Source organism: Genypterus blacodes, unplaced genomic scaffold (genome assembly GCF_046128005.1).
Source record: "Genypterus blacodes isolate CSIRO-AG114 ecotype Tasmania unplaced genomic scaffold, CSIRO-AGI_Gbla_v1 ptg000139l_1, whole genome shotgun sequence".
NCBI classification, from domain to species: Eukaryota; Metazoa; Chordata; class Actinopteri; order Ophidiiformes; family Ophidiidae; genus Genypterus; species Genypterus blacodes.
In genome coordinates, this window is record NW_027466941.1 from 1,997,046 (window position 1) to 2,019,915 (window position 22,870).

A 22,870-nucleotide genomic window follows, 5' to 3' on the forward strand; every position below is an offset into this window, starting at 1 on the left:
TTATAGCCCTCACCCTCTATGACACATACTGTAATAGAAAATATGACCACTTAACCCGCCAGCATGACTAGCGGAACACACACGGCAGCGTGAGTCATTGATTTGTAAAGAAGTCACATTATTGTGTACGATATGCACACGTGTGTAAATCAGGGTTCCTCCTGTTGGGGCTTCTGACATCACTTGAGCGAGCTGTGCTTACGAGAGCCGCCGAGGCTCCATCACAAGTTCAAAGCAACAAGGCAACCTCAGGGGCAACATTACTGCAATTTGCTCATCAACCGATCACACACACACTGTATGTGCAGACGCCCACAATAGCTGTGCAATGGAATCTCACCGCTCCACCAGTTACACATACACACATAGGCTCTCCTAGGCTTGGATTACGGCACTGCATGTCATTTCACCCCTCGCATATGCAATATCAAGCAACTTTCAATTCAATACTTTGTGTGATGGAATAAAAAACGATGTGTTATGAATGAGGACAGCACTGCCTAAATCTGTTTGCCATTGTAAACTTTCTTTGTCTCATGCCATTATGTGTTGGGTAGATAATGTGTAGGTAGAGTATAACGCCAATGGATAAATGATTATTCCTTGATTGTAAGTGTGCAAAAAAATGAAATAAATGGGTTAGAAATGTGTTTGTGTTTCTGTGTGTTCACAATGGAGTTCTAGCGTTTGGGAGATTACAGGGTTAAAGAAAAGCTTGGATGCTGAACAATGAGCCAAAGAGGATTTTGGATGTTAAGCACAATAGCTGGGTTTAACATTTGTCCCACTGAATCTTTGCAGAAAAGACGCTGGACTGAAAACCAAACAGCGTTGACTTTGTGTCTCATCCCACATCACCATCACCAGCTTACCTCACACACATTTGGCTTTAAGAAGTGAAATGGATCCCTTCCTGTTGACATCTCAATGTGTGTCGCATCCTCTTGAGAGGATCTCAAGGAAATGCAAAGAAGAACCATAGCTGAGCATCACCAGCACCATTTATAGAGGGCACTATTTTTAGAGAATGGATTCTGCAGTGTCGCCACATTGCATCCGCAAGGAGCAAAGCTTGGGGACCGAACCGCTGCAACCCCAAATACAGACGCTGGCGCTGATAGATGAAGAGCTGCTTCTCTCTTGAGACAGTAAGTGTCCTCCAACACAAGTTCAAGAGAAAAAAGCTTTGTTAGGACTTGACACACACTCCTGGGTGAGACAGTTTGCCCAAATGCCCTCTGGGTGATAGGAGAGCTCTAACACAAGATGAATGACAGACTGATCTTTTATCACCTGATTAAGCTGTTATGGTTTGATTATGATAATACATATTATACTGTCTGCATATGTCCCATGCGGGAATCTGGAGCCTGTTGTTGTTTATTTGATAGCCAATCAATCACAGGGCTATCACACACTCACAGACACACTCATTCACACTCACGTTCACACCTTTGGGCTATTTAGGGTTTACAGGTCACCCAACCTGGATGTGGTGTGTGTGTGTGTGTGTGTGTGTGTGTGTGTGTGTGTGTGTGTGTGTGTGTGTGTGTGTGTGTGTGTGTGTGTGTGAAACCAGACCGACTGATGTTTGATGAAACGAAAGAGCAACTAATTTTGGAGCCGACGTTGCTGCATTTTCCCCTTTTGTATTGTTTTCAGATTTTCATTTCTGTCTGAACTGACTTTGTATTTTCGAATGTGGTCTGCAGTTGCCCACTTATCCATTCAGCAGACACAGAGCAGCATTAGGAACCCACTGGAGTGACTGGAGAATGACTGAGACTCAACTACATACCATAACCTGCACACACATCAGTTGAGTCACAGAAAATAATAAAGGAGTAAGTAAGAAACAAATCTTATTTCAGTTTCAAATGTTAAGATATTGGTATAAACTTCAAGATGCTTATACACAGAGAGCATTGAGGCTCTAACTGACTGTAAGACAATGAAGCTGCCATGGATAAAGTGTTTGTTTTTCCTCTGTGCCACCATGAATCCAGACTCATATCTCTGCCCCTTCAAATCTCTGTTTGAAATCCACTGCTTCCTTTCCTCATCTTTGAAAACCAGATCTGCCCCGGATGGAATTCCACCTCACACTTAGCACCGTCTGAATTCTAATACCCCAATGAAAAAAAATAAAATCAATGAATTCGTTTTAGCATATCAAATGCACACAGCATCACAGTGGAGCTAGTGAGGTCCTTTGGCCCGGCCGGCCTTCCTGGCCTCTCCCACAGAGCGGCCTGAATACGTCCACGGCCACTCTGCTCTCCTTACCCAACAGATCAATAGTCTCAGATCCTGACCCTGGACTACAGACTGCTTTCCAGTCTTTATAGGCGGTCGATAACCAACATCCTCCTCTAGGATGCAAAGTAACATTAAATCTTCAATCAAAAAACATCACTGCCACTGCAAACCACCCTCAATTATCCAGCAGGGTTGCCTGCAGGCCTTGCATTTCCCACAACAGCTTTCTTTAGCGGGAGACGGGCCTGACATAATGATTACAGGCCTTGTATTAGAAAATTACAACACTGCAGAGGCTGTGTGATTTCATGAGTGGGAGAATTAGCCTGCTGGTAAGCTGTTGGGCTTCAAGTAGAGACATGGAGTGATAAAAGCGTGATACAAAACAACACAAACAGGATTCAATTTTCAGTGCAATGAATATGTAAACAGTAAACCCCAGAATGATTAATTACATGAGGCAGGAGGATGGAAAAGACTTTAGTTTCCATTCATCTAATGTTATAAATCTGAGGTGGAACAATTCCAGACCGGCACGTCGCTTGATAATTTCCAGCACAGCAAGTCTGACAGCTGGATTAGAAAGATAAAATATGCAATTCATCAGGTTTGTATGAAAAATAGAAAGACTCTTTCTAGGACAGGTCTTGTTGCCTGCAGCACTCCTCCATAAATATCCATGTTTTGTGCTCACTCATCTAATTTTAGATGACTGACATCCCGGAGTTTTATAGGCACCGGGGAGGAGAATAGGAATGTTTCTGACTAACACAGAGTCTCCCGAGATTGACGGATTTGCATATTTAGTCATCGCGACGGCAAAAAGTCAAGCTGCACTGTGAATTTTCAGGAAAAGAATTCATTTTTCATAACTCAAATCCAGTGTATTCCATAGACCTTTAAAACAGTTAAGGGGGTCACATTTCCTTTAACGTCTAACATCGTGCTCTGAGCTGTCACTGTAGCAGACCCTATATTGTCCTCGTTCGTGGGGGAGCCTGCAGGGACATAGTTAGAGAAATGGGAGCCAATTTACAGCCGTGGAGTACATTTGAGGTCCACTCTGGCCTGATTCTGCCAAGTACAATGTGTGAAAATACGAGTGGAACAGATTACAAATGAATACAGCGGGAGAAGTGACAAAATCATGTTGAATGTCACCAGCAACCCCCACCTCCTGCAGAAAATAGGGACCGATACTGTGTGTGGCGTGACGTGCCAGGGAAAATAGAACTGCAGGGGAAAGGAAGACACACACACACACGCACGCACACACACACACACACACACACACACAGACACACACAGAGGATGGTGCATGTGTGTGCAGGATTGTAGAGGGCTGATGGTCCTTAAGGCTGGGGTGTGTCATCACCATTATTCCACCTGACTAACTTCTACAGCCAGTGGAAATAAACACCCACAGTTTGTTAACTGATCAATCCCAGATTAACGGCTATCATCGTGGCGGTCACCTTGACGATAGGACCTGGATGCCATAACTTCATTCCTCACATAACACTCTTTACAGTTTTCTTTGTGAATTCATTTTTTGACCAATCGGTTCATTGTTCAGTCTATTTCAAACTTAATAATATCAACCATAGACAGGAAAACATTTATTACTGGAATAATGAACAAATTAATGGCTTTGTGGCAGTCAGTCATCAATGAATCAATCACTTTAACAATAATTCTAGGCAGCAATTCCACTTTCTCCATTTCAAAACTCTTGGAATGTAATAAATGAGTGGTGAGTCCACATCAGGGACATAAAGCTTTGCCCACTGAGTAGTTAGAAGCCCCATTTCCATCCATCCACACACACAAGTACCAGTGACAGGTGTCAGTCAATAGTGCTGACTTAAGCAGTCGCCGAGTCCGCTGTGAGTCTAGCTCCTGCACTCATTCGGCGCCCTATCTCCTCCCTCAGCGAGCTCCGCTGGCGCCAGAGCGAAGACACAGTAACAGACACACAATCATTCACCTCCTCGGAGCGTTCAGACAGCCGCTGTCAGCAGTAGAGTTAGATATCTGTATTAGCCGCAACGACTCTACGCTCTCCTGGTTCTTCCTTTAAAACCCTTTGGGGATCGACTCCGACTCTGCCACAAGAGAAAATCGTTCTGACTCCAGGTGCAAAGCTCCTCATGAGGTAAAATATCAGTGAGTCCTGAGAGATGATTGGACAGGACTTTGAAGAGAGTGAGCCAGGTACCTTTAAATCCACACTCACCTGAACTCCCTTTGGGACAGTGAACCCAACAGAGGGGTCTTAACTCTGTTGTTCTGAACTTGACGCAGGATTTACGCCGGTGTCCTCAGTGAGGTTTCCTCTCAGCTGCAGTAAGGAGGCTGATGTACGACCAAAGCGTCTTCCTCTCGTCATTTTCTCCCTCATTACCTGATCCCTTTCTCAAGGACTGCCCTGGAGAATATACAGGCTCAATTAAGCTGTTCTGACCGGAAATCCCTCTGCTCATAAATCAACTCCAAGGGCTCCTGATCAGCTCAGCTCCACCACGGCATCAGGAGCATACTGGGTCTGTGCCGCTGAGCAGGGCAGAGGCCGCCGCGTACTATAAATCAAAGGAAGAGTACAGAGTATACTGCTGCAGAGGATAAAATACCTTCCAACACTTTGTCATAAATCCAGAAAATAATCACTCATTGTCTGTGAGCTGTGATATGAGGCAATGAATAGCACCAGACAGGTAAACAGTTATGATGTGATGGGAGAATGGACAAGGACTCTGTAACCTTCTTATAAATAACCAGCACGTTAAGAGGGTGAAATTATGAGGAGGAGCCTTACTGTGAGGTTTATGATGGACTTTGCCAATATGTTATCCGTGTGCGACATCTTAGAGTGAGGACAGCGAGTCCACGGGTCTGTTCAGTCAGAATGTGCTGCACTCAGCTAATGTGTCGGCCTATTAAATAATCAGTGGGGGGAACATTATCTTAATTCCTCAGAACATTTTCCCAGTGCCGTGCAATTAGAATCCCATGCCCCAGCCGTAGCTTGAGGTGTCGTTGCCATAGAAAGCATCCTCAAATAGCTTCACAGGGCTTTTCCTTATGTGTTACCCTTTTTAGTGTATGGGCCAGATAACCACGGTTCCCGCTGTTAATTTGTTTCATGCCTTTTAACGAAAGCCGGGGGGGAGAAACCTTGTTCTGAACGCGTTACGGAGCTATTACCATCTCAGTATTCTACATTTGAGTCCAGGACGATAAAGAGGTTCAGATTTAATTAAAAGAAACCCAAAATCCTTCACATGACTTGTAGATCAAAATCATTGCTGGAGGTTTTTGGGTCTTTCGCAGAATCAGGTAAATTAGTTTGAACTGAATGGTTTTCATATGGGAATGAATCAGTAATATTGGGGCCGTCGTGTGGGATGCTTCCGCAGCTTTTGGCAGTTTAATGTGGTAATCTGTTGGTTGTAAAGGAGGGGGTGGTGCTGTAGAAGCAGTATATTAAGGCTTAATACATTTTCACCCTGCCGGACTCTCTGGAGGAACTTTTCTCTGGAGTAATAACCATCAGCAACCGCCATAATCAGCACTGGATGCATTTTTGAGGGGTATTGTACAGTTCACAAAGCTCAATGTATTATGCATCCAAGCATCCCTTTATAGTAAAAGGGGAACATTAATCCTCCCAGAGATTAAATGTTGCTCACAGATGGTGGATACATTGGATGCCCATCAGTCTGACCTGCTACCACAGCAGTGCGATTACCAACACGGGCTCAAACATATCAGGCCAAACGTCTTAAAAGCATATTCAGGCCTGAGATTAGGAGACATTCAGGGCATAAATGCTGCACATGAATGTTCTGATGCAAGTCTTTTTTCGGTCCAATCACAAAGCTCCACAAACAGTGGATTACATGAACAGTCTCCATTCATCCATTCATTCCTTCCATTCTCCCATCCAGCCAGCAGCAAGTGGCCTAGATTTCCCTCTTCCTGGCCACTTTTCTCTCGCTCTTCCTGGGGGATTCCATGATGCCCCCAGACCAGATGGGATATATAATCCCTCCAGCAAAATCTGAGTTTGCCTGGTGGCCTCCTCCCAGTTAGAAGTGCCTGGAGTACAACCGTAGGGAGGCAATCCTGATCTAGAGCAGCGGCCCTAGTCTGAACTCCCTCCTGATGTCTGAGCGACTCAACCTATTGTTACAGCTGAGTAATCCTGATCCTAATCATAGTCAGAAGACGAAGAAGTTTTTGTATAGTGTTGACATTAATATCGTGCAGCTGTATAGGAACAGCTGAGTCGACAGCTTTTGGTTAATGTAAAAGCGTAAACAAACCAAAGTTCTGCCAGTGCTGTTTCTCCTCTAGCATTGAAAGTGTTAAGACCCCCACACTCTCATTAATCTCTATTGGCTCGTGTCACTGTTTAGAAAAAAAGGCAAGATTACTTCCATCCCTGGTCTCAGACTCTCATTTAGCCACATGCTGCAAGCCATTATTCAGCCATCATGGGGAAAGCCACAAAACAAATGGTATTTACCTCACAGGCCATATTACCCCGGGATGGGAGGGATAAAGCTTGGAGGGCAAGAGACGGGGGAAAAAGGAAGTGAGATGGCGAGAGGAGTTTAAAACTCATCACAGAGCTGCAGTATATTCACTTCCTCGGGTGTCAGGCTGTCATCTGTCACCCCAGAACATGACAAATGGCTGAAATGAGCGAGAGAAGGATTTGACACAGATGTCTGACATCACCATCTAATCCCTTCACTTCTCTCTCAAAAACACCATAACAGGAGGGACTTGAATGCCATGGCAACAAACTCCAATATAATGCTGCAGAGCCTGTGGGGGGGGGGGGGGGGGGGGGGCAGACTGTGATTATAAAATCACAGTCTGTTTCTATATCATGGAAGCGATGTTTTCCAAATTAGGGCAGCGTTGATTAGTCACCCTCAGGACGGCAGCCTACAATCTACAGTCCACAATCAGAAGCTTGAGTTTGTGGATATTAACCCACAAGCTTCTTACACTCACAACCCACAGCTTATCCTCGAAAGTAACACTGATTAAATCTGCCTGTGCTTTTGTCTTAACAGCAACAGCTACGATTTGACCAAACGCCATTCGGCAGCCATCTTTCCTGGCTGCAGCATCAACATCTGGACGGTGGTGTGTTAATGAAGGAAGGGTTCCAGAGCGAGCGATGCAAAGGCGAAAGCAGGAGAGATAAAATTAACAGCAGGGCTGGGGTTGGTGTGTGGGTGACACTCAGCTGGCCTGACAGCGCCTGTAATAAATCCACTGTGTGTGTGATGAGTAGGACACAAGCGTGATTAACTTTAGATAAAGGAGACTTCCAACCTGTCCCACCAGAGTCAGACGTCCATGGGGGGAAAGGAGGCATTACTTAAGTACCAGATCCCATTTGGATCACTGTGTCCTCAGCTGTCCTCTTCCAACTCACACAATGATAGGAAACAACAGAGGACAACAGGCATGTGTACGAATTCATGATGTAATCTGCTAGCCGAGTACTTTTCCTGTGGTGGCACGCCATTAAAATGTTGTGACACAGAGAGTCCATGGCAGAAAGTGAGTATGACAAAAACACCAAAAACAGCACTCTCCTATATTGCTGCTTTGTGTGTGTGTGTGTGTGTGTGTGTGTGTGTGTGTGTGTGTGTGTGTGTGTGTGTGTGTGTGTGTGTGCGTGTGTTTGTGTGTGTGAGAGAGAGAGAGAGAGAGAGAGAGAGAGAGAGAGACCCTTGAGCGAAAACAGAATACCCCTCCAAGGGACTGGTGACATTTCCCAGTTTTTGTGTGCCACACAGATTATTTTCACGGGTTTTAACAGGAGTTGCGATCTGGCCTCTAGATGGCATTCAATGTCACCTTAATCACATCTGACACACTTTTCATCACTCAGCCATGACGGCATCCACCACTTACTCAAGAATGTCACAGGCTTGGGTTCGCCACACTGACAGGAGAGTTTGTTATTTCTATTTTTCTACTTCAACTTCACGTGTAAACAGTACTCAACGCTCACATTTCAAACCTTCAATTCCTTACCAAGGGCCTTTTTGGTGAGGGGGGGGGGGGCGTTAATGTGCATGAATAGCAATCAGAGAGAGACAAAAGAAGGCAGTGCATAATCTATTGTGAATGCTGAATGAGTCTCTCTCCCGAGCTGATATAAAGCAAACAGTGTGACACATGTATCTGCCCACTGCATGGGAATTAGACGCACACAGACGCACATCAAAGGGTGTGTGATTGAAGCGGTTTGTTCCACGGAGATGAGTGAAGGAAACTCACTCAGTCATTTAAGAGGTGAATTACTTTCAGCGTCCTCAGACACGTGGCAGCCCACAATAATCATGTTACCGTTTCTTTACTGTGCGGCAGAGAATTTTCCTGTTCACAAAGTCTGGAGGGACAGTAAAGAGAGGCTGCGTCTTTTCTTATTCATACGCTGCCGCTGCATACATGTGCACTGGGGTATTTTTGTCCCTCATGGAAAAGAGCCAAATCTCTCTCTTTACTGCTGCTTTACATTTGAATTGCTGAATAGTTAAGTACTTGAGTGCTTTGGCTTGTTTGTTCAGATGCTCTTGAAATGGCATAACGACTAAATTACCACTTTTCTTTATGTTTCAACTGCATTAAGGCATATCTAGAATTGTAAACATGTCCTTCTCAGATCATCACCCAACTTCTGACATTAGCACCACTTTTACCACAGAGCGTTTTGTTGGAGATGGTCATAAAACGCTGCGTGCTTCTCAGACTTTTGGATGTACGATTCATGGGACAGAGACTTGCAGTGCTGCGCCACAGCGTTCTAGTTTCCCATCAGGTTGGATAATAGACCGTAGTAGGGGGAGGCGGTGTCCTGTTTCAGGTCTTTCATGCCAGCACAGGACCGGCCAGAGGAGACAAGGGCTGATTCAGGGGGTGAGGATGTGTGGAAGAATGGAGCGAGCGAACGGGGGTGACAACAGCCACACTCTGAGAGGGAGGAGAGCAAGAGGAGCGAAAGAGGAAAGAGAGGAGATGCAAAGCAAAGGCAGTCCCAAACAGGCAGGGAGGAGGCAGCTGGCTCAAAGGTGTGTGTGTCCTATTTTTAGTTTCCCTCATGCACATCTCCCACTCAAACAGCTGCCAGAGCATTTGCAAAGTATAGAATTTCAGCAGCGCGTTTTTTTTGCAAACCAGCATCCACACAACAGTAATGTTTAACTAAGTCCGCCCTCCAATGCGCCCGTGTTTATTGAGTAAAAGCTGAAGCCCCGTCCCCCCACATATGCTACATGATGCAGCACATCTGCCTCCAGCTGCGTTTTAGTCAGGGGGAAATTACTTTTACACGTGAGCACAAAGGTGATGCGTAGCATGAAGTCACATGATCGCACCGCTGCGGATGTGCCCTGCCTGCTGCCTGACAAGTAAGACAGCGGTAGATAGCCTATGTCCCCTGCTGTACGGGAGGGGGGACACAACAAGCTGAGACAGCAGTCACAGGAGGTCATTGATGCCATGACAGGAGAAGGACGTCCCTCTGATCTTCACTGGAAAGGCAGATGTGAACAATGACTTCCCTCCTGTGAGCAGCACTGATATCCTACAGAAACATGAAGGCCTCTGTGGTTACAAACTATTGACTTCACAAAAGGCTTGAAGTAATCTTATAACCTCCCCTCCCGCCATTGGAACAGCTCTTAAGTGAATCCCCTGGGTACAGTATTCTACTAAAATTACAGTTTTGTTGACACCAGCACAGTGAATACCTCTGTTGCATATTTAAGATATAAAAACTAATTTAAACGACTGAACCAATGTCATAGCTACAGTAATGAGCTGCAGCATATGCAGGTAGAGCCATAACACAGTGTGCAAGAAGTAAGGAAAGAGGTAGTTTCATTTATTTATCATATATGAAATATTTATATCACTCAATCTGCAAGCAGAGGAGGACCAGGCAGAACAAACTGTGGGCAGAGGAACCACAAAGTTGCTTTATGGAGGTTAAAAACAGCTTCTGGTGACGGGCTGCCTGCTGCTCAGCATACATTTTCTTTGTAAATTACATTTGCAGCCTTTCAGACGCCTGACGACTGAGCAGACCCAGAGTGAAAGCACACTGGGAGCCATTAACATTTCACCCTGTTGTCTCTTGGCAACTGCAGGACTTTGTCTGTGAGGCAAAGAGAGCGGACACCCAGCTAGAAAATAAGGTGAGGTGGACGTGTAGACCCACACACACACACGCACACAGGTGCACACACACAAGTATAAATAACCGAAAAAATTGTGGATGTTCCAGTTGGACCAGTTGGACCGGAAATATGTGTTTCTCTTGCAGACACAGACGACAGATTAACCTAATGTTCACATTGTGAGAGAAAGCACAAAAGTCAGTTAGTTCATGCCCCTGAAAACAAAGAGTAACAATAAAATGAGTCATACAAACAATACCTTACAATAGCTACATGTATGAGAGTGAGTAAGCTTTGGGTGGAGGTTTCAGCAGAAGCTCGTTTCATAGTTTTGTGCACTAATACTCCCTAAGTAATACACTCTTAAACACTTCTGCACACAAACAGTGAAACGATCAGATACACGTGCTTCCAAATAGAGAGGGAGCAGTGAGAGGCATTGCTGTGACACATCCCATTCAACGGGTTAGCAGCTCTCTCTGTGTAAGAAAGCATTTTAAATAAAACATGAAAGCCCGAGGAGAAGGTGCTCCTCCTTATACAGCATCTGTGACAAGCCATGATATTTCGAGAGACAGCACACTGGGCTCCAGGGCGCTCCCAGGGGAGACACTTCCCTCTCCATCAGATAGACTGTACATCAAGAATCATCAGACGTGGTCCCACAACATTTCAGGCTGTTCTGTGGAGGCCAGGCTGCCCGGCCGTGGAGCCACACGCAGTTTACAGACGTTTGTGCGCTGACTTTAAATGAGCAGCAAAACAATGACACGCCACCCTCTGCATCGTTGACTAGGTGGCAGGAGGTTCACGGGCTTAGAGATGGGAACACTAAATAAAACACCCTGCAGTCATCACGCAGTAAGTTCATTTGTAGCAGCAGAAATAATACGAATGGCCCGGGAAAATACAGTCTGCCACATCCATTAAACTCTGACGCTTGAGAGGAAAGGCATCCGTCAACACTGATATGAACATGTGAATAAATCATGGATAATCTCACTCCATTTTTCCGTTACGCCCTCTCTCCCTTTAAAAGCCATATGTACATTTTAAGAATTCCCCGAGTCCTGCTGACGTTAAGAAAGAAATGAAACATTCATGCCCGTGTTAAAAATTCAAATGGATGTCCTGAACCTTTAGTACGTAGCCAATGTGGATAAATTATTCAACTTCAGGATGCAAGACAGGGAATTTGGGGTTTGTGAGGTTTAGAAATAAAATCTACACAAGGACATGAAACGTCAAAGATACTTATCATAGATGCTTATATATTTTCTGCGCTCCATGTTTCTATTTACGTGTGTAAAGGAAGGATACTAGCTCAGAAGTATTCACTCCTTCTTCTACCCCTCCCCACTGGGATGTGTGCTGGCAGCTGGTCAGTGAATGCACCAGCAGAGGGAGACCAAGTTACATGTCAGTGAACGCCACACAACTACTTAATGTTCATTTGGTTTACTTTTGTGTTTGGCTTTTTTAAAGCACAAATAAACGCTACAAGTGAAAGTTAACTATAGAAATACATTTAAAAAAAATTACTGCGCGAAGAAAACGACTTAATGAGAAAATTGAAGCTAATGATTTAGATTTATAGACCAATAAACACAATGAAATACAAAATTTTGGGATAAATATGAGTGAATTACAAAATATATGTTGCAGTGTAACATTTGCTTTTTATTCCTTAACGTGTTATTTTCCTCTCATTCCCACTTTCACCCTCCAACGAAGACAATAAATCAACATGTCGAAACTCTTAAGGGTTAAACTGTGTCGGACATGACACTGAAAACCGACTGTACAGTTCCTGCTTGGACCGGGGACGTTGTTAACAGGTTGCCCACAGTCTTATGTCTACACGCGGGGACCCGGTCGCTATTCCTCGGTACGTGCTGCTCGCTGGTCACGGTAACGTAACGTGTCCGTCCCCGCTGCTCAGCTCCACTCCGTCCCGTCCTCACCTCACTGCGTCACGGCCACAGCGGCGCGGCGAGTGAGGGCGAATTTACGCACTTCCTACTCGAATTTAATGGACTAACAATGGACGGACACGTATGTAAGTCATTAGTGTTACTGTTTGATGTGTGAATGTTACTCGCGGCAGACATGGCCGTGTGTTATTGGTTTGTCTTCCGTGTTGTCGTACCTGTCCACACAGGTGAGCTGACACCTGTAGCACCACGCGCGCTGTCTACAGCCATGACGCGATCTCTTTATCCAGCTGCCCTAGTAATCTGAGTTTGTTCACCTCGATGAGTAATGATGGTTTGTGTGTGATGTATCATTTTATTGTGGTATATTTGATAAGAGACCCACATTGTTCATTGTTTTCTTCTGGATTACAGAGTTCCAGATGAAGAGTCCCTTTTAAAATGGAGGAGTTGTCTGTCCTGGCCCTGCTGGAATGTCCTCTGTGTTTGGAGCAGCTGGACGTGTCGGCTAAGGTTCTGCCCTGCCAGCACACCTTCTGTATGTCCTGCCTACAGAGGCAGGAGGTGGCCCATTCCAAGCTCATCTGCCCAGAGTGCCGCACTCCTGTTTCTGCCAGGACAGTGGAGGAGCTTCCTGCAAACCCCCTGCTCGTAAGGCTCCTGGAGGGGCTCCAGAGCCCCACGGGGCCCAGCAGAGGCAGGCAGATGGCCTACACTGTGCCCTTTTTCAGGAGCAGCTTCAGACTCAAGGAAGGTCAGCAGCTGGAGTCTCTCGGCACTCAACGCAGAGAGAGGCAAGGACACAGTGAGGTGAGTGTGCAACCCAGACAGACACTACCAAGAGCTTGGCAGGGGGGTACTATGCACACTGAGTGAGAACAACTTTTGGTGTGTGTTTTCTCTGTTTTGCGACAGACAATTCAAATGTTTAAAAAGTTTTCAGGGCAGTTCAGGTTATTGTTTTGTTGTGTGTGCATTTATATCCACTTTAAGTAAATCACAGGGCTGCTGTCAGGTCCACCAAAATGTCACACTAAGGTCACACTAAGGTCACACTAAACACTGGAATATGTGAAGTCATTTGTTTGTATTTTAGATGACATTTGGTGATAGAATTTTGATGATTAGATGCAATTTATCTAAAACTGAGGACAGGACATTACTTCATAACTGTTCAGAGTTGCACTATTATAGAAATGAAACAATGTAATATGTTAAATGCTATTCTCACATTGTTATGACCAAATATAATAGGATTTGCTGGCGAAATTATCAACTTTAAATGATAGTGTTTTTGCACGATTTAACCTATTTTCCGTAAATACATTGAGCCATCAGGCAGACTTTGATTTCATTAGTTTCAGAAAATTTACATGCAAAGACCTGAAAGTTAAGTAGTACTAGAGTAGAGCTGAATGCATAATCTGATCTGTTCCAAAGTTCAATTACTAACCAGGGGTGCTTCCTCTCGCTGCTGTATGAAGACCTGGGTAATGATCTCACCGCTCAGAATGTTTTTAACTTGAGTCACAATCCTAAAGTGACAAAATCCCATCAAACCTGTTGACTGTTTAGTCATTAAGCATGGTTTGCTCATCATATCATTCTGAACATGGGACCTATTTACTTCCTACTTTATCTTCCATCTGTCTTCAGACTTACTTGACAACACAATATGTCCAGTATGTCATCTGAAATATCATCATATCATTTCTCTGATAACTTTCTCTGATAAATAAGTAACCGATGTAAACTCTAGTCTGCTTCCTAAACATAATCTACCAGATTCAAGAACAAGATTGACGGTAACTGATCGTCACTGATCGGTATCTTACACCACAGTTTTGACACTTGACATTTGTGTTTGTACAGCAAATCAACATATCCACATGCTGTGTGTTCTGTGTCAACTTGTGCTCTAGTTAAGAGCCGTGTTAACCAATGTAGACAAACCGACAACAACACATCCTGGCTGAGAGTCTACAATGTGTGTTTAGATTGGGACGTTTCCCAGAAAACTGAGCCGAGGTCGTTTCTTGCTCCCTGTTGTGTTGGCCCTTTATTTCTCAACCGCTTGCATTCTTGTTAGCAAAGGTCTTCTGTGTTCCAATTTGTCACTTTAAAAGTGTAGACCACACTAAAAAGTTTCACGTCTCACCTTCTGCAAATGTATTTGTACTTGCAAGACACTTTTATCTGCTGAGAGTTGCACCCCACTAATCCATACAGAGATTGATTTCACCATCTTGAGTAATTAATCACGTCGAACAAAAGACTCTTGAACGTACGGAATCTGATGTGTGACTCCCTCCGTCTCTTCAGGTTCCCGTCAGAGCGGTTCACAACCACACAAGAGGGTATAACCTGGGAGACTTGCTCCCCGAGGCCGCCAACGCCAACACAAGAGTGGATGAGAACTGGCACCACGGCAACGCTGGTGACAGTAGCAGTATATCTGTCAGTGGGGGCGTGCAGCCGGGCAGCAGCCAGACGCCTCAGCTGCAGTCCCAGCCGCCGCCTCTCTGCAGGGCCCTGTGTGATTTTAACCCTGAGGAGATGAACATGGAGGACTGTAAATATCACAGCTTCTTCAAGGTCTGAAACTACTTCACTTAACCCAACAGTCCTTGAGTCAAGTCACTTTAGAATTCACACTTCACGCTCTTTCAAAATCCTAAGTGATAGAATGAGTCATTGGTTAGTAATTGTAGTCATTTATCCAGTAATCTCTTATCTTATTTCATTAGAAGATGACTGGCCTTTGATAGCTATTCTGTTATTACATTACATTACGATCATTTGGCAGACGCTTTTATCCAAAGCGACCTATATTACATTACCACCCTTCGCAGAGGGGGGAGCGATTGAGGGTTCGGTGCCTTGCTCAGGGGCACCTTGGCAGGGGCCCGAACCGGCAACCCTCCGGTTCCCAAGCTGAAGCTCTACCCACTGAGCCACTGCCTCCCGTTGCTGTTTACATTTTATTTACGTTATATTTATTGAATGCATAATGCATAGATTCATATGCAATGAATCTCAGGCTGCTGTCAGAGTGTAGAGCCTTGACATACCTCTGCCAAGGCTCAACCGTCCTCTGATTACACTTTCTTTTGCCAAGATAAAGTTATAAAACAACCTTCATATAAAATGTTATTGTGTATTGTGGACGTTGTCTTCTGGATCTTCATCTGAAACAGTTTGAAATATGTCTAAACTGTTCTGTTCTGCACTAAAACACAACAGTCATTGCTTTTTTATCTTTCCCACTGTTGGGCAATGGGAGTAAAGACAAACTTGTGGAGCTGGAGGCACAGACCGCCGCTGCAGACGCTGTTACTTAGGAAGTTACATAAGAGCATCAGTACTTGTATTCTTTCCATTAAAACACTTGAGCTGAAAGCAGATAGTCAGGTGGGTTTGAGAGCAGGGCCGGACACAGAAAGGACTCGGCCCGTAGACACAAAGGGAGTTGATGTCATTGCTGGAGCTTGCAGCGCTCAAAGGGTTTCTGAGCGAGCTGAGTGCTTAGGCTTCAGGGGTAGAAGCTGCATCTATTCCAAGCACCTGATATCCGTATTGTGTTTTCTTTCAGACTCTAACCTCACGTCTCTTTCTTCCTCTATCACTTCAATCTGCTTGTTGCCTTACCTCTCCAATCCTGGTTTACAGGGGGACGTCCTTACTGTCATCAGACGAGTGGATGAACACTGGATTGAGGTCAAGTTAGGGGACAAAGTTGGCCTCTGTCCCCTGCAGTTTACTGAGGTTAGTTTATTGTTTTGATTGCTTACTTTCGCCTTTTAAGTGTGATCGAGGTTGTGATGCTGGCAGTTCAGTTTCACAGTTAAGCTCTTGTAAAGAAACGAACCGTAGACCTCGGTGCTTAATTCCAGGTCAGTGCCTGGGCACTACCTTGATTTTCATTCAAATCTTTGATTCATCCGTAAATGTCACTTGTGCCCTGCAAAGTGCTGAAGCAGAGAGCTCATTTGTGAGTCCTTGCTGTGTCTGCAGCTGCTCATTAGTGTGTGACTGTGAAGCTTACTCAGGTTTGCAGCGCTTGCTTAGCTGGCTGACTGTCATTTGTTTTCCTCTGTACTTTCTGCCTGCAGGAATTAACTTCATCCATGCTGTGGAAATTTGTATTCAGTCACACAGTTTGGTTAATGTGGTGCCTCATTACCTTGTGGGAAATGACTTTGGTTGGGTCTCTTGTCTTGTCATCAATTCTGATATAGTTTCCCCTCATTTTTCTTACTCTTCTCCTTGTTATAGTCTTCTCTTCCTCCTCTTATCCACCGCTCACCCGCTCATAAAACTCTGCCTCAGCTCTTCATCGTTCCCTGCCACTGTATTGCCTTCCTTCCTACTCCCCTTTCTTCTCTTGTCTGCCTCTCCTCATGTCATGCAGCCAGGCGTGAAGACATGGTAATGCTTTCTCTGCTTGGGTGGCATAACAGCACATCACTGTGGGGAGTGAGCGCATTAACCCTGCGCTGCTTGCCTGCGTGGCACTGCCTTTCACTTTGCCTCCTGCTCCTACCTCAGCACCAGGGCTGACTTATTTGCTCCTACCGATCCTCCTGCCTGCCTGGCTGTCCAACAAGTTAAAGGGGTGAGAGGAGAAATCATAAGTGGGCAAATTTATATAGGCGTTATTCTGATCGGCCGGGTGCAGAGTTTGACAGGTGCCAGTAACAGGTAGGAGCGACTTGTGGAGGATGCCGACTGTTTTCACTGTGATTGGTATTTGTGTCTTTTCAGCCCAACGCGGCGGCTGCCAAACTCCTGGAGGGAAAGAGTCGGAAGGGGAGTGACTCAGCAGAATTTCACCATCGGACTAGTGGTGGGGGCAAAGACAAGGCCGCCGACACGTCCAACAGGACCTCCTACTACAGAGTCCCTCAAGTCCCAGGAAAGACGACGGTCATCAATGCGTTGTCACCGTCCAACCATCGAAAGCACCCCGGCACCAACAACACCCACTTTTATCAAACCACTAAAGGAGAGACCGCCAACATCAGCACCTTCAGTAACCTCAACCACCAGGGACACACACACCGTCTCTCTGGTCCCCCTGTCAACCGGGGACACTCTCACCATCTGAAACGCCACGCCAGCAGTTCCCACAGACGGCTGTCACAGGTGAGTCAGGCGCTAACGGGTCCTTTCTTTACGCACGTCTCATTACTTTATGAAGTTTTTTCTCTTTTAGCTCTTTCACATTCCTCACTTTAATCATCTCGGAGCTAAACTTCAGGTTCGTGGGTGTGTCTTTGTGTTATAATTTGCATTAACAGAAACCATGTGGTTGGCAAATGGCTAGACAGTTTTCCAAAGACAATTGTTTTTCTTTGAGTCACCAAGGGGAAGTTATTCTCAGGAGTGCAGGGAGGAAGCCATGACATTAAGCTTAAGGAATGAACCAGACCGAGGCGTTGCCCTTTCGTTGGCGTCGCCCTCAGTGATTAAGTTGCGGATGATTAAGACTTTGGGAGGAACACACATTTGGAAATGGGCTAAAAAAGAAAGATGTGTTGTCAGGTCTGGAGGTGAGAAGACTGAAGAGGTCGTCAGTCAGAGTGCTGTAACTGGGACGGTAGCCAGCTTCTCTAGACAGAGAAGAATAGCAGGTCAGCAGGGTGTGTGTGGTCTCTGTGAGTCAGCTCGGGTGACATGTAAGGACTTATGGAAGGTCTGTCGTTGATTGACACACTCTTAGAAATCTAATCAGTGTAGCTGGAGTGGAACAACCAAAGCTTCTTTTGATGCTGTGACTGGCGTGTTTAATAGAGAGGCCAGAATTAAATGACCTCTGTTAACTCGTAAATACATCTGAAAGACTGAGCTGAGCTTCTATTTCATCATCCAAATGACCTATTAGCCCAACTGAGAGCCTCTGCTACCTTCTGCCATTTCTCTCAGGGTTGCCCTTGGCATTTATAAAAGGAGACAAATCCATCTGTTGGTGTCTGGGACCTTTAGGACCTTTAAGCCATCTTTTCTTTCTTCATATAATCAACCAAATACATGCTGCATATTCCACGCACAGTCAAGACTCAGTGGGATTTGTGTTATTTTCGTTTTGCTTAATAGTGAACATGTGGTAAAAGCAGGTGGTGAAAGGTGCAGAAGGGGTTAAACATACGTGCTCCAGTCTAGGTAGCGCATTTTTATATTTTACACTATGATGTGAAAAACATACATGTGCAATTTTATCAACAAGAGCTCAGTTGTCAGACAATAAATACTTAAATACATAAAGTAATAAAGCAGTTTGCCAGATTGCAGTGGCAACATAAAAACCTCTGCCAGGCTTTACAACACACCCTGCTGCCAAGAGCCCTGCCCTCTGTGAGAAGGATTTCCTTTGATCCAAATAAAATATATTTGCTCTATACCCTGCAATTATACCTGGCGGAGCATAAAATACTGTTTGGAGGAAGCTAGAGGAGGAAGGGAGGGGGAGGAAGTGGCAGCGATAAGGCAGTAAAACACAGATTAGACAGGAAAAGGTGAGACGAAATACGACAGAAGTGTTTAGGAAAGAGGAATGATGAAGAAGTGGGAGGCTTGTTGAGTCACTCCCTTTGTCTGCTTATCTCTCTTGCTGATAATAATGATGATGCTGATGAAGATGATGCATCACTGCTAATGTTTGTTACATAAGAGAGTGTTCCTCTTCCTCTGCCTTGAAAGTCCTTCCTCTTCACTAAGCAGGTAACAGTCCTTTTCACATCAGCGGGCCAATAATAGCTGACAAGCCACGCACTTGCCCACTTAGAGTGGAGGGGGGGGAGGATCTATGGCTGCAAAGTTCACCTCTGACCGAGCTTGCATTCAGTTTGTGTGCTATTCTTAGTCCTGCCTCCCATCAGCACTCACCTCTGGCTCTGCTGTCGCACGAACACATGTGGCTTCTCACTCTGCATGGGATAATGTATGGTGTGATTATTGGCACGGTTCTGTAAACAGGAGCCAAAAACGACTGATTTCAATCATCTGGAACACATAAAAGCTCAATTTTGGCTTATTTGTATCAGCTACCTCTCACACTGAAAGGTTTGGGCTGTGTAATAAACTTTTACCAGCGCACAAATGACCACACGGCAAGTTTTTACTTAGCATCACAGAATTATTGTGGTGAAATTAAAGAGGCACAGTTTGAGATCACATACAGTTTCTTTAAAGGAAAGTGTTCTGGTACTTATCTCAGTAGTGGACTGTAAAATCATGTGCTCCCCTTGTTATGAAACACTCGCTCTAAACTTAGCGTACACTTTCCTCTACGTTATTTCCTATATGCCATATGTCTTCAGGATATTACTACACAACCTCCACTTAACTCCTGCCTCACAACACCGCCTTTGATAAAGCCAAATGAGACCGAGCAGCTGTGGAGGCATCTTACATATGAATCCCTTTGTGCTTGCCTGTGGTGCACTTTAACAGCTTTACAGCGTAATAATGGGAGAGCTTTAGGATATGGAGACATATAGAGGGAAACCCAGAGCCCATAGGCTAGAATTAAAGCTTTAAGCAAAGGGGGTGAATATTGCCTCTGCTGTAAATAGCAGCAAATATATTGTCGACGTCGCTGAGAAGATAAATGGAACCAGACAAATGTTTCCACTTCTCTGCAACGATGGCACAATGGCAGGTCGCCAGTGTGTCTGATCAATCTGATCATTTAACTACCATTAAGCTTGAGAGTGTGTCGTTAACGGTTGGAAGGCACACCTCAGTGTCACAACCACCCCATGGCTGACTCACTGTCTGCTGCCTTAGAGCCTGTCTGAAACATGAAATCTGAATGAGTTATAATGTCATGCTGTATATCCTTTACACTGGAGCTCTGATTGAACATGTTAAAATTGCAGTTATTATAGAATAGAATCTTCTCCACTGTGTCTTGGTTTTGTTTTCTCATATTCTTTATAAATGTCATTTTGCATTCCTTGTGATGATAATTGAGTCTGATTTCTTTACAGAGTGAGAAGAAGATGAGCAGTGATGCTCCACCCACCGTGTCCATGGCCTTAGTCAACCCCCAAATGCCATCTGCCTCCACAGACAGTAAAAACTCCTCCACGCAGCAGCTCTCCATCAGCGTGTGAGTCAAAGCACAACTCTGTCTTAATGTTATGGTAATGTTGGATCACAGCTGTTACACAAAAATGCAAAAAGAAGCGACAAATAATGAAATACCCACATAGAAGTAGAATACTACTGATACAAGTTCTTTGTGTATTTGAGTTTAATCAAGAATCTTTGTGTGTGTGTGTGTGTGATGTTTCAGGTGTGCCGTCCTCTACTCCTATAAGCCACAACGATCAGAGGAGCTGGAGCTGAGGAAAGGGGAGATGGTGGGAGTGTATGGAAAGTTTAGAGAAGGCTGGCTGCGTGGGTTATCGCTCAGAACGGGCAAAGTGGGGATTCTTCCTGGCAACTACGTCACTCCTGTGCTCAGGTGAAATTTTGTCTCACGTCACCATGTCCACATTAAGTAGACTGTGTGGTGTATGATCTGTAGATTGTATTCATTTATCTCATTTCTTCCCTTTTAGAACTTCAGCAAGACTCATAGAGAACAAAGCAGCTGCTGCATCGTCACAATACAACACAGCAGCTGGAAAGAGACCAACAACTTCTAGGAATCCCGCTGTGGTCCTTGCTCTGGATCGGGTGAACCCAGATGGGATGATATACTCAACAGGACAGGGCCCATCTGCACCAAACGGAACACAGCATGCAATGTCAGCTCCCGGCACGACCTTGTATGGGGGTACACAGGGATGGGACACTGTGAGGCGCATATTTAACCCACTTAAAGGTAAGTGGGAAACAACCACAACAATCCTCTAACACATTGATGTAACCCGGACATTGAAGATGTTCTCAAAAGCTTCTGATTTTCTTTTTTATGTTTTATTTTTCAGGCTCAAACCAGTTAAGCCATGCTACCAATTTGAATGCTCCGTCCAACTCACAGCACACACATTTTGCACATGTACAGGCATCAGGCTACTCGCCCGCATTGCAAAGGAAGAAAGGCAGCGGCATCCTGTCCAACCTTGGCAGACCACTGGGCCGTCTGTCTGAGCCAGCAGCGCCCTCTGCTGCTGCAGTGCTCATGGACCTCAAGCACGACAGACAACATCCAAACGGTCCTCACTCAATTCTGATCAAACCTGATTCACACAAGAACAATACAGAGAAGGTACTGTTGATTTCTTCAAAGAGGATGTCATGTACTGTTTATGCATTGTTTTGTTTTATGTGAGTATCTGTGTCTGTGTCCATGCTTGTCCCTTATGATAAATATTTTTCTGTCCTAGCCTGGAAAGTCAGTGCGGTTTCTCACAGAGGAAGACTCCCCACCGTCCACACTCAGGACCTCCTCTTGGTCCTCAGTAAACCAGGTGTCATCAAATTCTCAGCCTGGCCCCCCTCCATTAGAAGTGTGGGCCCCGTCGCTCACCCTGGGAAGAGATGGACCCGGGATCATTCTCAAAGAAGGAAAAGCTCCAATTCTTCGGAAAGGCCTAGAGAAAATGATGCCAGATCTTAATTCCAACCTGCATAAACCACCGTCATCACAGCCGTCTCTGTCTGCCGCGTCAGCTCAGTTCAGCCCCAGCAGGTACACTTTGTTTTCTCACTGGGGGATTTTTACTGATGTGTAACACTGTAAAGTATCTAATAGCATCTGTTCTTTCTATTCTTTGCAGGCACAGAGTGAGCGCGACGCATTTAGCCCAGACAGACTCAGAGCTCAGTCTGCTTCACGGAGAGCACGTCTTGGTCCACAGGCCTCGGCCCGATGGACGGGTTCTGGTTACACAGGAGGGCAGTGGCCAGACGGGCATATTCCATAACAGTATTCTTCAGGTCCTCGAGAGGCTTAGCTGACTTTGTAGTGATATTGAAGTACTGAAGTCATTCGTGTTGCTGTATTGTCTTTATTTAAACTGCCAAATTACTTGACTGGCCTGGTAAACAAAATAGGGCCTATGTGTGTACTGTTCCAAAGGGTAATACTGCCAAATGACAATCCTGAAGATGAGTTTGTTTCTGTGCTGAGATGTCGAGTGTGGTTGAAAGATGTATTTTCGGTCCTGGATTAGATGTGCATGTTTGTTACACATGTACTATAATACGATTTTGCACAAAAACCCACCTAACGACTGTTCCCTGTTTTCCTCATATTGCATCTATTGGTGAATGAGTGCCTTTTTTAAAAACCCACAAAATAAACTATCAAATAACATAAGTATAAGTATAGAGAAATTACATGAAGTTAAAATGCTGTAACTCCATATGTGGTAATAAATACTTCCAGAACACACAGAGTTTGGTGTTTTACTACTACAGGTACTTGAAGTATACTTGGTAATTTTGCAGAATAAAGTGTTTATTTACATTCATAATATGCTTCATCTCCATCACCTACGTCACCGCTCTCAT

The 22,870-nt window shown here is 44.9% G+C and overlaps 1 protein-coding gene across 3 annotated transcripts; it reads left to right on the forward strand.

The window, feature by feature from the left end:
* Positions 1 to 12,266: 12,266 nt before the first annotated feature.
* On the forward strand, positions 12,267 to 22,632 carry sh3rf2 (SH3 domain containing ring finger 2). Of its 3 annotated transcripts, none has more exons than XM_076164919.1 (11): positions 12,267 to 12,528; positions 12,818 to 13,213; positions 14,726 to 14,998; positions 16,073 to 16,168; positions 17,168 to 17,548; positions 20,395 to 20,516; positions 20,703 to 20,873; positions 20,971 to 21,236; positions 21,343 to 21,623; positions 21,742 to 22,046; positions 22,135 to 22,632. In XM_076164919.1, the coding sequence occupies exons 2-11, from the start codon at positions 12,845 to 12,847 to the stop codon at positions 22,313 to 22,315; spliced, it is 2,445 nt and encodes an 814-aa protein (XP_076021034.1). In that variant the 5' UTR covers positions 12,267 to 12,528; positions 12,818 to 12,844; the 3' UTR covers positions 22,316 to 22,632. The 3 variants fall into 3 exon arrangements, with proteins under 3 accessions (XP_076021034.1, XP_076021035.1, XP_076021036.1); XM_076164920.1 differs by having other exon boundaries at positions 12,267 to 12,524; XM_076164921.1 differs by having other exon boundaries at positions 12,275 to 12,357.
* Positions 22,633 to 22,870: the final 238 nt, after the last annotated feature.